The 15,381-nt window shown below is 37.4% G+C and overlaps 1 protein-coding gene across 1 annotated transcript in view; it reads right to left on the minus strand.

The window, feature by feature from the left end:
• PARD3B (par-3 family cell polarity regulator beta) overlaps positions 1 to 15,381 on the minus strand; it is a 942,908-nt gene that overhangs the window by 572,764 nt on the left and 354,763 nt on the right. Inside the window, exon 3 of the mRNA XM_045558633.1 lies at positions 6,695 to 6,866. Within this exon, the coding sequence (XP_045414589.1) occupies positions 6,695 to 6,866 (172 nt within the window). The remainder of the gene's footprint in view (positions 1 to 6,694; positions 6,867 to 15,381) is intronic.

The raw sequence follows: 15,381 nt of genomic DNA on the forward strand, positions 1-15,381 counted from the left end.
AGGAGGAAATGCCAGACATATTGAAAACTGCATATTTAAAATATCACTCATATCTGTACTTCACTTAACACAAACAAAATTACTTCCATGTGATAATTACCTTTTAATGTTTGTTAGGAGCTGCTTGTCTTTAGATATGGATTTTATTCTTCCATTTAACTAGCACCTCTGGCCCTTTTCCAAAGTATTAAACAATTTTTAAACATTCATTGAATAACCTGACGTTTTCCCCCAAAGCAACTTTTCACTTACACTGAAAAAAAAAACGAAAATAGCAAAACCAAAACAACAATAGCAAAAAAAAAATGGTGCCCAAAATGGCTTAGAAATGCTGTCACCCCCTTAGTCCTGATTTAGTTACCGTCATACCAGAAAGCATGTACACGCTTTGTTGACTATATAGCTATGACTGATTGATGGTAGCCTTGCAAGGTTACCATAGCTAATTACAACATCATTCATCTAAGCCTGCATGGGAAAAAAATACCAGACTCCCAGGAAAGAAAAAAGAAAAGCAAGAAAACCTATTCTATAGCTGCTAACTTTATAATAATCTGCCTCAACAGGAAACAAATAGGATGAAACTCAGTGACCAAATTATGACTTATGGATTCATCCAAGCAAATGACCTCAGTTCCCTCATAATTTTAACTCTGGGTTTCACAGCCTACAGCAGAGAGCTCCCAAAAGCAAGGAAACCCTTGCATGCTTATGTGCTTTGTAGTCAGAATTCAAAGGCTCCATCAGAAGCACAAACCAACCCTGAGCTTTAGTTCTGCTATGTGTGTGGTGTGAGTGTGTTTGTCTAGGATCAGATGCCAATACTTAAACTCGCATTATGGGCACAGCAGCTACTTACACATTGCAGCCTAATTAAAGGAATAAAATTCCCCCTTCTTTATGTTTTCCCGAAATCTGTGCCATAAAGGGATTTGGTTTCGTTAAAAATTGAGAAAAATGTTCCCATATGTTTCTTTTATGCAGTAAATTAGTCAAAATCAGATAGAAAACGGTCACAATTTTCAACAATAATCTATGACTACACAATATTTTCTAAGAACTACTGGAAATAAAGAGAAGGGAACTCAGTGCTTTGAAAATAATTACATTATAACAAATATACAATCATAATTTCCATTTCGGTTTTGAAGAAGCACAAACACACATGGAAACAATAAAGCATCTGAGGCACCTTTCAGCTTTCAAGTCTCAAAAACAAGAATTACTTTCAAATAGGAAGTCACTCATCTTCAAAGTTTAACACACAAGAGGAGAATAAAGCTAATACCACTTCAACTCCAAACTTTAATCAGATTGCTTTACATCAAGGTAATACAGATCACAAGAGTGGCAACAGCCAAATTTAAAGTACTTCTTAGATCCTGAAACACTATTTAAATTACATCGCTAAAATAATTTAGCTCGAGAAACATTTTCCCATGGAAGCTTGAACCCAAAATTACAAATTTTAATCAAGAAGCACAAAAATTATCAAAAGGCACAAAATAAGACTACCAATTAATTGGGGCCATAAGAGGAAATCGACAGGGACACGGAATTGAATTCATACTCAGCTAGGTGTTAATCAAACACTCCTTGGACAATCATAGCCCACTGGGGCCAGAAAGGCTTATTTCATAGATGAGGAAACTGTTGCCCAGGGAGATACGGAGGTGGCACATCAGTGAGTGGCCTTGATGGCCTTAGTTCTGAATATTCACTTCTGTAGAATGTGTCTGGATTTATTTTTTGTTTGGAAAAATTTGGCCCTGATAGAGAGAGGTAAATGACCTGTCTAGGTCACACAGGTAGATCAAACGCACACGGGTCTGGGACCAGGTCCATATCACTGGTTCTCAAGGGACAAGGACTAGGCAATGGCCACATCGTGCCTTTTAGAGAACAGTAGAAGGTCAGGTCAGAAAGCAGCATAGGACAGTCAGGGGGGAAAGGGTACAAAAATATCCACATCATTTTAAATTCACCTAGGGATCCCATTAGCATATTGCTTTTGGTGAAACTTTCCTCCAAACACACACAGGCACACACCTGCAAGTACAGACATACACACATACAGGATGAGAAGACAGGAGCAAATTGATTTCTGAAACTTAAGATTTAAAAGAAATTTTCTCCACCTCCATTTTTCTGGTCTCTTCGTTCCCTCATTAGCTTTTGATTTACAGCTATTCATGGTATCTATTTATTAATTTACACTCTATTTCAATTCCAAAAGGATATGAGGTGCTATTTTATCACATATAGTATTTAAAAGACATGGATAATTGAAATTACAATTAATCAAAAAAATGTCATGCAACGGAAAGAGTACTATGCTAGAAGCCAAGAGTTGTAGGTTCCAATTCTAGCTCTTTAACCAACTAGTTATTTTACATCAGAGCACACACTGACTCTAAGCTTGTGTTTGCTCCTTTGTAGGATAAATGTCAATTCCCTAGATAATCAGTACTTATGAAATTCTGTGAAACTGTGTATTTCTAGACCAGCATTTCACAAATCTGTTCTGAGGGGTACATGATTCTTTGGAGTGGAGGTAGGTCTTTTTGCTTTAGGACTTCTAAAAAGCACAGGGAATCTGTTTATAGCCTACTTAACAGGCTTCTGCACGCCTTTCCTCCCTGCTATCATAGCCAATCCCATTTGTTCAGAGATGGAGAATGAACAAATTAGAATATCATCTAGAACTTAAGTGCTCAATAAATATTATTTATCAATTGACTACAATCAGACATTTGCTGAAACGCTAAAACATGTTCAGAAGAACCATAGGGTTCCACGGAGAAGACTTGGAAAATTCCTGAACTAGGTGGTTTTCAAGTACACATGGATTCTGTGAATCTGATTCTTTGTAATTCCACCTGGTGTTCTGGTCACCATGTCTCATCTTCAGTATAGACTCTTAGGTTAGCAGTCTCTAGGCTGGATGGTAAAAGGCAGTGGCCAATTTCAGAAACATGGAATCTTAAAGGGTTAGAATGATTTGCTAGTTAGGGCTGAGGCAGAACTCAGTCATCTAGCATTCCATTAGAAAATCCATTAGAAAATAAATGGTAGGAAATAATTTAGATGAATGAAGTTGGAATTATGTGGTTGCTCACTTGACTTTAAACTCCTCTTACAAATTAAAATTATATACTTCATTAGCTTATAGGGCATGAGACTAAACCTGTTTAGGTTGGTAGAAGATTTCTACTGTTCACCTTTCTAACCCTTCATTGTTGAGTGAAGGATTCATCAATATATTTATTGTACACTTACTGTACTGTCTCAAAGACCTGGAGGAGGCTTCACAAACAAGGTTGTCTTTGAGCCTGGGCTTAAAACGTGCATATGAGTTCATTAGGTAGACGAGAGACAAAGGGGTGAGCCATGAAAAGAGAACAGTACCTGAAAAGGCACAGAGATTTGGAACAAAGTGGTAAATTTGGAATGGCAATTGGTTCACGATAGCTGCAAGTTACAGGGACAGTGGAAGAGTGGCCAGCAATAAAAGTGGGCAGAGAGGAAGCAGCTGGATCATGAAGATCCTGGGAATATGAATTTTATGCATATGCCACCACGCATACATATTTCATACTGGAAGATGGAGAATAGGAGGGGGTCAACTGCTGGATGTATTATATGGGGAAGGTGGTTATTGGTTTTTGACAGAATACTGTTGATAGTTATCTTGAGCTTGAAAAAGAAATGTGAAAATTATACTGAACATTGAGTATATTTTGATTTAAGATACCAGTGAAATAGCTAAATTGTTGGCGATCAAGATGATGTAATCATAAAAATGTCTTGATTCCTAATATTTGTTAAATTGTGTCTGCTTAATTAAGAAAAGCATGTGAGCAGATAAGGATTAAATTCCCCATTTTCTTGAATGGGCTTTAAGAATAAGAAAACGAGTGAGAATTAAGCCCTATTTCTCTGCCTTACCAGCCTGGGCGAATGAACCTCGTGATAAGCAGAACCAGTTCTGATGTCCTAGGGGAGCTGAGTGGGGAACGGAGATGGAGGGTGGGGCTCAGTGGTTGGCATTTTATGAGCAACCCACTATGATGAACAGCTGGAACACAAGTGCCACTCCTCCTGACTGCTCCCTCCCATTCTTCATCTTAGCAGGACCTCAGGGTGGGCCTGCCAGCACACCCAGGTCCCACTCCCAGAAGAGCATGAACACTGTATCCACTGCCCACCATATCATATCCCCCCACCCTGAGGTGCCCAGCCATTACCACGTCCTGCCCTGGGGCCAGCAACAGGAAAATAGACTGGGCTGTGTTGCTTCCTTCTTTAACTTCCTTATCCGAAAAACCTGACAAATATGTTTTTTTCTTTGCTTTTTAAGTTCCAGAAATGAAAATTACTCAATCTTCTAGAGCCATGAAGGTGGGTGGGGGATGATTTTTTCCATCACTCATCCCTCCCAGATTCCTCCTGCTAATTCAGAGGAACCAGCTGCATCAGCTTGCTAACGAGTTTGGACATGGTTCTCGGGGTGACGGGGAGCCACTGAAGGGCGTTAGGCCGGGGAGTTATATAATCAGATTTGTTATTCAGAAAGGCAGTGCTGGCAACAGCAGGTTTGGGGAAAGCAGAGAAAGAGGCCACTCTGAGGCCTCTGCAACAGTCTGATTGATGCCCAAGCTCTGGGCTGAAGCTGAAGAGCTGACGGAAGTGGGGGAGGCTGAAGAAAACAGAGATGATGGCAAGGTTTTAGGTTGAATGGCTGGAAAGCAACATTTACCAACTAAAAGAGAGCTACTCTCATCATTTAATCTATGTTGTGAAGTAAAATGGGATCGTAGGCCACGGAATTTAGTGTTTTAAGGGCTTTGGTATATATTCACAAAGTAAACTCCAGGAAAGTCAAATTGATTTGCTGTTTTATGAATAGCATATCAGAGGCAAGATGGCAAAACATTTTCTGACACTGCAGCCAACAGGGGTTCAAATTCTGGCTCTGTCACTTAATAGCTGTGTGATTTTGGATGTTACTAACCCTCTCTGTGCTAATGTCTCAACTCTTAAAAAGAGGAAAATAATAAAACCCAACTAATTAAGTATTATGAGGCTTAAATGAGTCATTATGAGTAAGGGATTTAGATTACTTAGTGCACTGCCCTCAGGTCAGTGCCTGGCATGTAGTCTCCATTTAAGAAATACTATTTTCTATCTCTATCATATCAAAAATAAGTATTAAAGAAGCAGAAGCCCATTTTCAAAAAGGGGAACCTCAGCTTATTTTTCATCTTGCATTATTATGTTGCTAAGACAGTCCAACAAAGAAATTGTGAGAAATATGAAGAAAATTAAACTTTTTCCCTGACAAAGCCCATATGAGAAAGGTAAAAATAAATTCCAGGCACAGGGGTACCCTCTGGTTCAGCCATTTGAAGACCACAGTGTTTGCTTATAAATAGAATATTAAAACAAGCAAGAGCAATTTTCTCCTTTCGTCATCCCTTATTGCCTAATTTTCCTCTCATACTATTTGCATAATGGATAAAAAGGCATCCATTATGCAAATGAATGATGGGGCTGCAAGGTTGCTGAAGCCACAAGCCTGGCTTCAGATGAAGAGAAGCTGCCACAAAGCCCTGTGACATCCGAGTTCCAGCAGACTGCTTCACTAGCTTGGTTCCAAAAGATAGAGAGAAAACCATGAAGAACATAGGTCATTAATTTCCATTTGGCTTCTTTTAAAAGGGGTACTACAAATGCTTTTCAGAAAATCAGTACAAAATATGGATATTCAGTATTATAGTATGTAAAAATCAACTTTTCAGTATATATTTATTTCAAATGGGAAAAAATGGGTACTATGTACAATTTTTACAATTTTAAGCATACGCTTTGCTCTAAAAAGAATAAGATACTCTTTGCAAAGTGATAAAAACCTCTGCTCTTCTAGCTTGAGAATTAACCTACAACAGGTGCTTTGACCCGTCTCAAAATGTGGTGCAAAGGTTCAAGAATAAAAATTGTTCTAAGTATCAAAATACTAGTGGATTTTCAAAAACTTCATGCTGTTAAACTGACCTTAATTTATCTCTAGGAGGTATCACCAGAACTGACATTTTTTTTGGAGTTGTAAATTGAAACTTTAGAAGAATGTTTATTTTCTCTTTCCACAAACACCTTTAAAACAAACACAATGAAAAAGAATTCTGAGCAAAATCACCAGATGAATTGTTCTTATTTGAATAAATCAGCAGGAAAGAATTTCAAAACCAACTTCAAAATATTTTCCCCAAACTCTGAGATATATAATCTAGGGAGAAAAAGAGGGAGGATAAGAAAAGAAAGTGACCTTTACTTTTTAAGCTGGATTCTTTGATAACCTTTAGCTTTTTCCAAATGACTTTTTTCAAGAACTTTTTTAAAAAAGTGATCCTCATATGATACAGGCAAACCTCATCACTTACAGTCTGACTCCCCCTATGTTACTTCAAGGGCATGCAATTCAGATTCACCTTCAGTTCAAGAAAATACTGCATCCACTTACCTGAGCACCACCAGCTGCAAAGAGCTATGTGTAATACAAAAATAATTTAGAGAAAAGAGAATCCACATTTTAAAAAATTAACAGGATGAAAGTCATAAAAAAGCAGCACCACATAGTCAACAAGATGATGTATTTTCAATCAGGTGAAAAGCATACCACTAAAAAAGTACATACCTAGTTTCAGAGCAGAAGGGGTCACTTCAATTTCCCCACCAATTGGTTTAAACACAGCCAGTTGGGCAGCCACTTCTGTTTCAAAAGCATCTGGGCTTTGACGATCTGTAGGGTTTCCACTGGGGCTCTCAATCTTGTGGAGTGGTTCTTGTTCTTCAAACACAGCAATCAGCTACAAACAAACCCAACAACACTAATTACTTTGTAGGACACGCATATCACATGGATACTGTATCTAGCTGATTGTGATCTTCGTTTGCTTTTAAAGAAAATGGCCTCTTCAAACTTTTAATGTTACTGTACCACAACTCCTATTTTTTTCAATAATATTATGTCTATAAGGACCATGGCCAGGAAATAATAAATGGTTTGTTCACTTAGTTTGTTCCTGAAATAAAGACCAATTTTGGCTCACTCTGTTAAAGGAATGATATGGCTGCCTCTTCCCCTCACCACCTTACCTAATATGCCTAAAAGAACTCCATTATCTCTTTAACAGTGTTTCCAACAATGAAAGCTGAATATGTAAAAGTTGACAAGGGGGCATTCCAGTCTCAGAGAGCTAAAACACATTATGAAATCCCTAATTGTATCTGTCCTTCTAAACACAATCTAAATACATACATATAAAGAGTGGCTGTACACTTGAATGCAATTTGTTTCTTGTATACATAGATACCCTATTTTTGTACATGCTTTTAATTTTCTTCTTTTTTTTTCATGACTATGTCAACTAATTGAAGTCCACAGAATGCTAAGTACAAGGAGACTAAACATTAGCACTTTTAACCTCATTCCCATCTTCATCTCAATTTTATTTCACATGAAATCTATGCCTATCATTAATATAAAAACTTTTAATTGTCCATTTCAAGTCATTTTTCATTAAAATAAGGGTAAAATATATTTAAAAAATGCAAATAATCATGCAGACACTACTGTATCCACAGTGAAGGCAGTACTGCTGAAACTGCATTTTTGGCCAGCAGACATCACCATCACAGAGCAACTTCAAATGTTTCTAAATAAGCTGAAAGTCCAAATGTGCATGCAGCAGGCAGTTTAGGGATGCTACTGTCAATCCAATAAAGTGCAATCTTTATAGATTTGAAAACTGCTAGTAAATCTTTAGATATTTTTTATTCATTAAATAAAGCAAACCTACTTATTATTTAAACATTTATCAGGAAAGACTCTCAAAGCTCCATTCATAAGGGAACCTTGTTGGCAATAGTATTAATAACAGAAGTGCAGGGTTAACCAATCAAAATATCATAAACTCCAAGTTCAGCCTTTCAAAAGAAATGAATACAATTAGGGATATGCAAATTGGCTATTCAAAAATAATTTTCATAATTGACTACTCATTTCCAGTATGGAGACTTCTTTAATTGGAAAATCCAACAATCCTCTCACCACAGAAAAGAAATGCTACTCCCAAGGCATTATTTTTAATTCTTGAAATTGAGCACATGCATTTTCTATTTTTAATTGGTAGCACTGATGAACTGATTTGAGATAAGACTTAAATGGATTAATAATGAAAGATTATTCTAGTATAAAAATAATCAGTAGAACTATATCTTTCTAATCATTTGGCCAGAATGAAGAGTTTAACACTTGAAATCCTGAAAAGGAGAATGAAATCAATTTTTAAAATGTGGTAGAAGTGTGATTTTTTTATCACTATTTCTGCACCATAATTATAACAACTTCAACTTTGCATAGTTGTGAATTCTAACACATTATTACATAGTAATGTTCATTTTAATATACCAATCAACAAGGCAGTGATATATTGGTACTATGAACAGTGTTGTGTAAGTTAAGAGTCATAACTTGCTACATACTTAACTCAGAGTAAACCATGTACCTTAAGTATTGAGGAAAAAAGAAAAAAATAGAGTATCAATCAGAAATATAATACAACAGCCTAAAATTGATAACTCATAAAACAAATCATTATACCTTTTCTTCTTAAGGTGCTTTACTGTTTTCCATACATTATATCTACATAAGCTTATACTGCATGCAGTAACAATATTACAACTATTTATCAAAGGGGAGAACAGAGTAGTACCGAGATTTTCTTTCCCAAGGTCACAGACTAAATGGTAGCTGGTACTGAAATCCAGCCTTTTTAATTTCCAACCCAAGGTTTCAGACCACACCGTATCTGTTTCCACAGTGAAAAATGTAAAAAGAGAGGCTGCATTATAAAATATCTATACTTCGTCTATGAGGGTGTTCGGCCCTAAAGAATGTGAACTTCACTTTTTGAAAATACAAGTAACATATGACTCTTCTCACAGATGATAAATGGTGATACCTGGACATTTCCCAAATCTCATAATCTCTTTAATTAATTGCTTAGACTGTTTCCCAATCCCATGATTCACAGAAATTATCTCAGCAGAGCCTAATCTGGATCACTGGATGAAATAAAGTCTCTACTCCAGGGAAGAAGAGGACCAAGCTCCTGAATCTGTGTCCCCAAACAGTCACTAGCACCCAGAGGTGCTGGCTGATTAGAGAGACTGACTCTATCCAGTTTTCATCTCAACACCTACAATATACTAGACTTATGTGTTTTTCAACATTAGTAATTTATTTAAGTCATATGTTGTAGGTCCTTGTTAACTAGATTACTTGATTCATCAGAACACCTACATTACTGGGTAGCAGAGTTCCCAGAAGACAGTGTTACAGAGACACATTAATTAACATAAACCACTTTTAGTCCCTCAACAGAAGGCATGCAGGTTCCCAAGCATCTAGTACATGGAAATGACTTCCAATCAATTGCTTCTAAACTCATTTGAAGTTACCATTCCCACAGAGATGAGGCAAACATGAAAGAAAAAGTCTATTTAAAAAGCTTTTGTGTTAAGGTGTCACCTAGAGCAAACTTCTGTGGCACCGTGGAAGAACTTTCACTGACACTTGAGGGCCTGCAGTAATCTAACCCCAAGCAAAATGCAAATGGGCAATGCTTGATTCAAATGTGTGTTCTTTCCCTGCCCCATCCATCTCCCGGCATGCCCTCTGTCCTCCTTCTGTGATGCCAGTGCTCTCAAGATGCTCAGTGCAGCACTGGCATTTTCCAAAGACCCCTAATCCAAAGTGATCTGATCAAACAGCCTTTACTTCCGATCAAAACTCTTGTCACTGCAGATCTCTGTAAGTATTTAGGTATCTAGTCCCCAGACACATATAGGAAGAACAGTCTGTAAAGATGCTATTAGTTCTGCCATCAAACAAAACCAAAAACCTCAGGACCCTCTTCCCACTACAGGTCCCACCCCATTTCCTGCCTTCCCTCTGAAACAAAATTTTTAAACACTGTCTCATATAGCAGTTTCCAATCTCTCTCTCTTCTCTTGCTCTTTACTAAAGCCACTCTAGTTAGACTCTCACTCCTCTACTCCCCTGAAACTGCTCTTACCAAGATCAAAATCCCCAGATTGCTAAATCCAAAGTTGCTCCTCTGGCTTGATTTCAAGACACAGTTGATGATTGCCTCCTCCTCAAATTACTTTCAGCACTTGCCTTCCAGGACATCACACGCTCTTGGTTTTCTCTTTAATCCTCTGGGCCTTCTATTAAATTTCCTTTTGCTTATTGTTCTTCATCTCCTGGATTTGGTCTCAAAAGTGTTAAAGGAGCATATATCTAAATTTGTTTAGTGATGTCATCTGTCTCATGGCTTACATATAACTATAGGCTGAACAATTCCAAATTTAATTCTACAGCCCAGACCTTCCTCTTTAACTCCAGGCCCATATACTCAATTGCCTAATCTAACATGTCAAAAACTGAAAATCAATCTTCCAAAGCTCTTTCCAGAGTTCTTTATATTTTAATTAATAGTAATGTATCCTTCCAAGTTGCTCAGGCCAAACAGCTTGTAGTAATCTTTTACTCCCTCCCTATCTCTCATACATCACACACATTCAGTTTTTAAACAAATCTCAAAAAACAACCAGATTTTGACAACTTCTCATCACTTCAGACCCAGCTACCATGTGTTACTCAGCAGCCTCCTGACTAGTGTCCTTCTTTCTTCCCTCTGTGTTCCACACAGCAGCCAGAGTGACCTTGCCAAAACAAACTGTCTCCCGTTTGTCCTCTCGGACTCCTGTAATACTTTCCCACCTCGCTTGAAGAAAGCCCAAGTCCCTGCAGTGGGCAGTAAGGTCACTGGCTCCCCATTACATTTCTGACCTCATGTTCTGATTATTCTCTCCCTTGTTCTCAGGACTCTGTCCAGATATACTTCTGTCTGTGTACCCACCTCAGGGTCTTTGCATCTGAGGATCTCTCTGCCACAAACTGTCTTCCACCAGACAGCTTCATGGCTTGCTCCTCGACCTTTCAGATCTTCACCCAAATGCCAGGCTTTCGCTGGCTACACTCACTTGCAACACCCCCACTATGTTCCCTCTTTTATTTTTCTGTATAGCACTTATCACTTTCTCAATGTCCTCTTTTTCCTTGTCTTATGTGTTGCCTGTCTCCCCACCCCACTAGGATATAAGCTCCAAGAGGATCATGATTTTTGTCTGTTGTTGACTGCTGCATCCCCATCAGCTAGAACAGTGAATATGCTGTAATAGGTGCTCGATATATATTCACTGAAAAAAATGAGTGAACTATGAGGCTAAAACCTAATGTAGCAACAAAAAATACTTAGATTGTTCATGACTTTAGAATAAACATTTAAATTTAAAAAAAAATTAATGAAAGTGTATAAATGATCAATAGTTACCCTTAAGATGCTCAAAGAGTTATCACCATTATAAATGTTGTTTTTACTTTTGAAATTACAGCACAGAAATTCCCCATTTTCTGTTCAGCACTGGGGGAAATTGTTTCTGCCATGTCTTACTCCTAAAATGGAGATTATGTCACTTTCCTTTTCAGGCTGACTTTTAACAGGGAGAATCAGCTTATTTGGTCACTGAAGGAAAAGAAGCATTGAAGTAAGGGTACAAGGAGAGCAGAGAGGTGGGCAGGGTTAGTAGTTTGGCCCCAGGCATTCCCCTGCCTACCTTTCTTCCAATATACCACTTTGATTTATCTATTGTGAAGCTTTTATAAATAGATGTATCCCTTCAAGTGGCTTAGGCAGTGAATAAAACTCCAGGGCAAGTGGAGGCATAGCCTGAAGAGGCATGTCATAGCTCAACACTGCCCAGCTTTAATTGACAAAATCATGCCAATTTTACATTCTCTACCAGCTTTCTGTATTTCTTTTCAATATGAAAAGATCTTCTCTCTAATTGCCAGTAAAATTAAGGCACCAGCAAGATTTGTAATATTTATCTTATGATTTCCATACCCCTGTTGGAAAGGTTCAAGTGGAGGACATTTCTCAGGGACACACCAACTTTTTAAATAGGAGTTAGGAAAATATGTGGAAATAGACACATTAGTGTGGTATCTATGAATTATTTTCAATAACTATATCGCAGTTACCAATGCTGATTGGTGTTCCCAATTCAAAGATCAGACACTAGTTTTGTTAAACACATATCAATCCCTCCCACCACTTCACAAAGGGGATCCTGGAGGGAACATCTGAAACTAGGATTCTCCTAGAAAATAATGATATACATAAACCTCATTTTAGAATATATTTCCATCTTTTTCTCATTCTGTACATTGTAAAAGTCAAAAGAATAGAAAATCAAAGATCCAAAAGAAATAAAAGAACTTTGGATAATTTACAAAACCCATGACGCTAAGTAACATCTCTGATCCAGACAGCCATGTTCTCTGCAATTTCACACCATCAATATCCCTTCAAGGACTCTGATCTGCTTTTATACTCGAACACTAAGGCTATTCTTATGATCAATATCACCAGCAAAGGCATATGTGTACACGTGTGTGTTTTGGGGAGTGAGAATCGACGGGGGGGGGGGGGGGGGAATAATAATTTTCTTGGTAACATCCCTAACACGCTCGAATGCTTAAGCACAGAGCCTGGTAGGTGATGGGAGGGTAAATTTCATTCTCTTTCCTACCACAGCGCTCGTTCCCTGGCTTCCTGACTGAGTCCCACTTGACTTGTTTATCCCTATTCTGCTTTTACTTTGTTGTTTCTCTTTAATCTCTTCATCACAGGATTGACAGAGGAACACAGAAAGCGCCAAGATCAAACACCTCCAATAGGTAATTTTCACTTTTCTTTTTTCCTTGTTCTTCATCACACAAAAACACACAACCCTGAGACAACAGAGCACTGCACTGCTCCTCTGCCTAGCAGTGCCTGGTCTGTCTGTTCTGTGCCGACAGTACCCGGGAGCAATATACCAACGCCTTTAGCTTCTGTGCTGACAAGTAAATATTTTAACAATAAATGCCATAAAGTGCATTTATGGCAGTCCCTCAGTATTCATGGTGTGGTTTATCCTGTTGTCAACCTGTAGCATTCTGTCACTTTTATAGCCTGAGTTTTACAATCTGATGCTATTATCTTTAGCCTATGTAGAAAATAAAAAAGAATCATCCAAATGCTATACAGCACAATAAACTGTATTTATAAAAGCATTTTTTATTAGGTAATACAATGCGAAATATGTGACTCTATTTTAATTACACATCAACTGAACTAACATACTACACTAAGAAAGGCTTATTTGCCATATTGAGTTCTTTGGGTTAAACTGTTGAACTTAATGTACCGCTAATTTTTTTTGTTTTTTTACTGTTTCCTAAATATTCCATGTTACCAACAACTATCAAGCTAAATTAAAAGACAAAGAAAAAAGTGTCCTACAAAATAAAATTGGAATCATTTGTCTCAAATCTTAAACACAATTAAATCTAAGTAAGACTGTGAAATTACAACAATTTCACAAGTAGAGGAAAACACATTATCACCTTTGGGAAAGGAGTGAAACACTGCAGAATTTCATTTAAATGTATGCATCTGTTTGTAACTAAATGACAATTGGCTATATGTGAGCTAATTTTATTCCGCTTTAAACAAAGGTTTGAAAATAGGTTATCTTCCTTCATAAGGTCTTGACAGCAAGCTAAAAGCATGTAATCCAGATTTTAAAAATTATTAATAGCTGGCTCACATTAGCATCTTCATCAGATGCAAGCATCATATCTAGCATCCTCAGAGCAAGGGCGCAACAGCTCTGATTCTCAGAAAGTTCAATCGACAATCAGCAAATGACATAAACTTATTTTCATTTCCTCTTCAAACTGAAAATCCTTAACAGGGACCTTTATAAACTTCACAGCTTTAAGCATCATCCTAAAGAAAATTACATGATTTATTCAACTGTACTAAAAACCCTATTTATCCTTATCATTTTTTAAAAACATCTGCTTAAATTGTCTCATAATAACAAAAATATGCCTACTCAAAAGCCACCCATATTTCAGCCAAATATACATTTACCTCTTTGAAATTATGTGGTAAGTTGTTAAGAAGCCAGCGATACATTAAAGACATTTTATACTGAATCATATTTTTCCTGAGTCGAATTAAAATTTCAAAGATGGTATGCTATCACTTGACAAGTCTGAAAGAATTCTGAGTTTTTTCTGTATTCTTTTCTTTAGTGATAATAGCTCATCATTCCTACAACAACATCTACAACTCGTATGTAATATGCTCAGGGGAAGCATAAGAAGCCCTTTCCTCTGTACCCTTCACCCCCCATAGCAGTGGCAGGGCAGAGGGACCCACGGGGGTCAGGCAGCAGCCACAAAGCCCTAATCCTAGGAGTGTCTGGGGGACAACTATGGAAAAAGCAAGCAGGTCAGAAGATGGGAGAAGTTTTGAGCACCATCAGGATAACACAACTGTCACAAATTTTAAAAACTCAATATACCTTCCTTATCAATAATAATATTCCTGCTGTCCATGAATTGTGTATAATAAAAGTAACTGACACAGAAGAAGGTGGAAAATAAAATACTTAGGTTGAATTGGCTGGAAAATTCTCAAAGATGATTCCAACCTGCTGGGTAGCTTCATTTGCCATTTACCCAGCATATCACTAGATAGTTTGTTAATTTTATCCAATCTCAAGGGCTTTGATGCTCTTGAGAGGGTGTATGAAAATGAAGACACAAGACAAGTCGGGATGTTTGAAATCCATGGACACACACACATAGCTTTTTCTTCAAATTATTTTTAACTAAATTACACAATCTTACCTGAATTTTTGAAATAATGTTCTATCTGAAGTATATCCAACATTAAAAAATGTATAACAGTATATGGAAAATATTTTTTAAATCATAAAGCACTACATACATTGACAATATTGTAACACTCACATTCAATATGACTTATCTGGCTCAGTTTTATTTTTTCTGCTTTACAACACTACTGCCAAAATAGTCTAAAATAGTCTTTCCATCACACACATCTGGACGTAGTCTTGGTCCAGCTTCAAGTTCTTCATCATATATTATATCAAGGCTTTCAAAATAAAGTTCAAGTCTATGATCCAAGGCGCTCCACTGGCTCGGTGGTGTTCCTATAGTACTGGACCCATGTCTGTATCATCACCTGTCACACAGCATGAGAATCCCCGATTTACTTGCCTCTGTCTATATATAAACTGTAAGCTACTTGAAACTGTGGGTCACATCATTAAAAATACTTAATGAATACTCACGTAGCCCTCACTGTATAAGTAGATAAGGCACTGTTC

This window comes from Lemur catta, chromosome 8 (assembly GCF_020740605.2).
Source record: "Lemur catta isolate mLemCat1 chromosome 8, mLemCat1.pri, whole genome shotgun sequence".
In the NCBI taxonomy this organism is placed as follows: Eukaryota; Metazoa; Chordata; class Mammalia; order Primates; family Lemuridae; genus Lemur; species Lemur catta.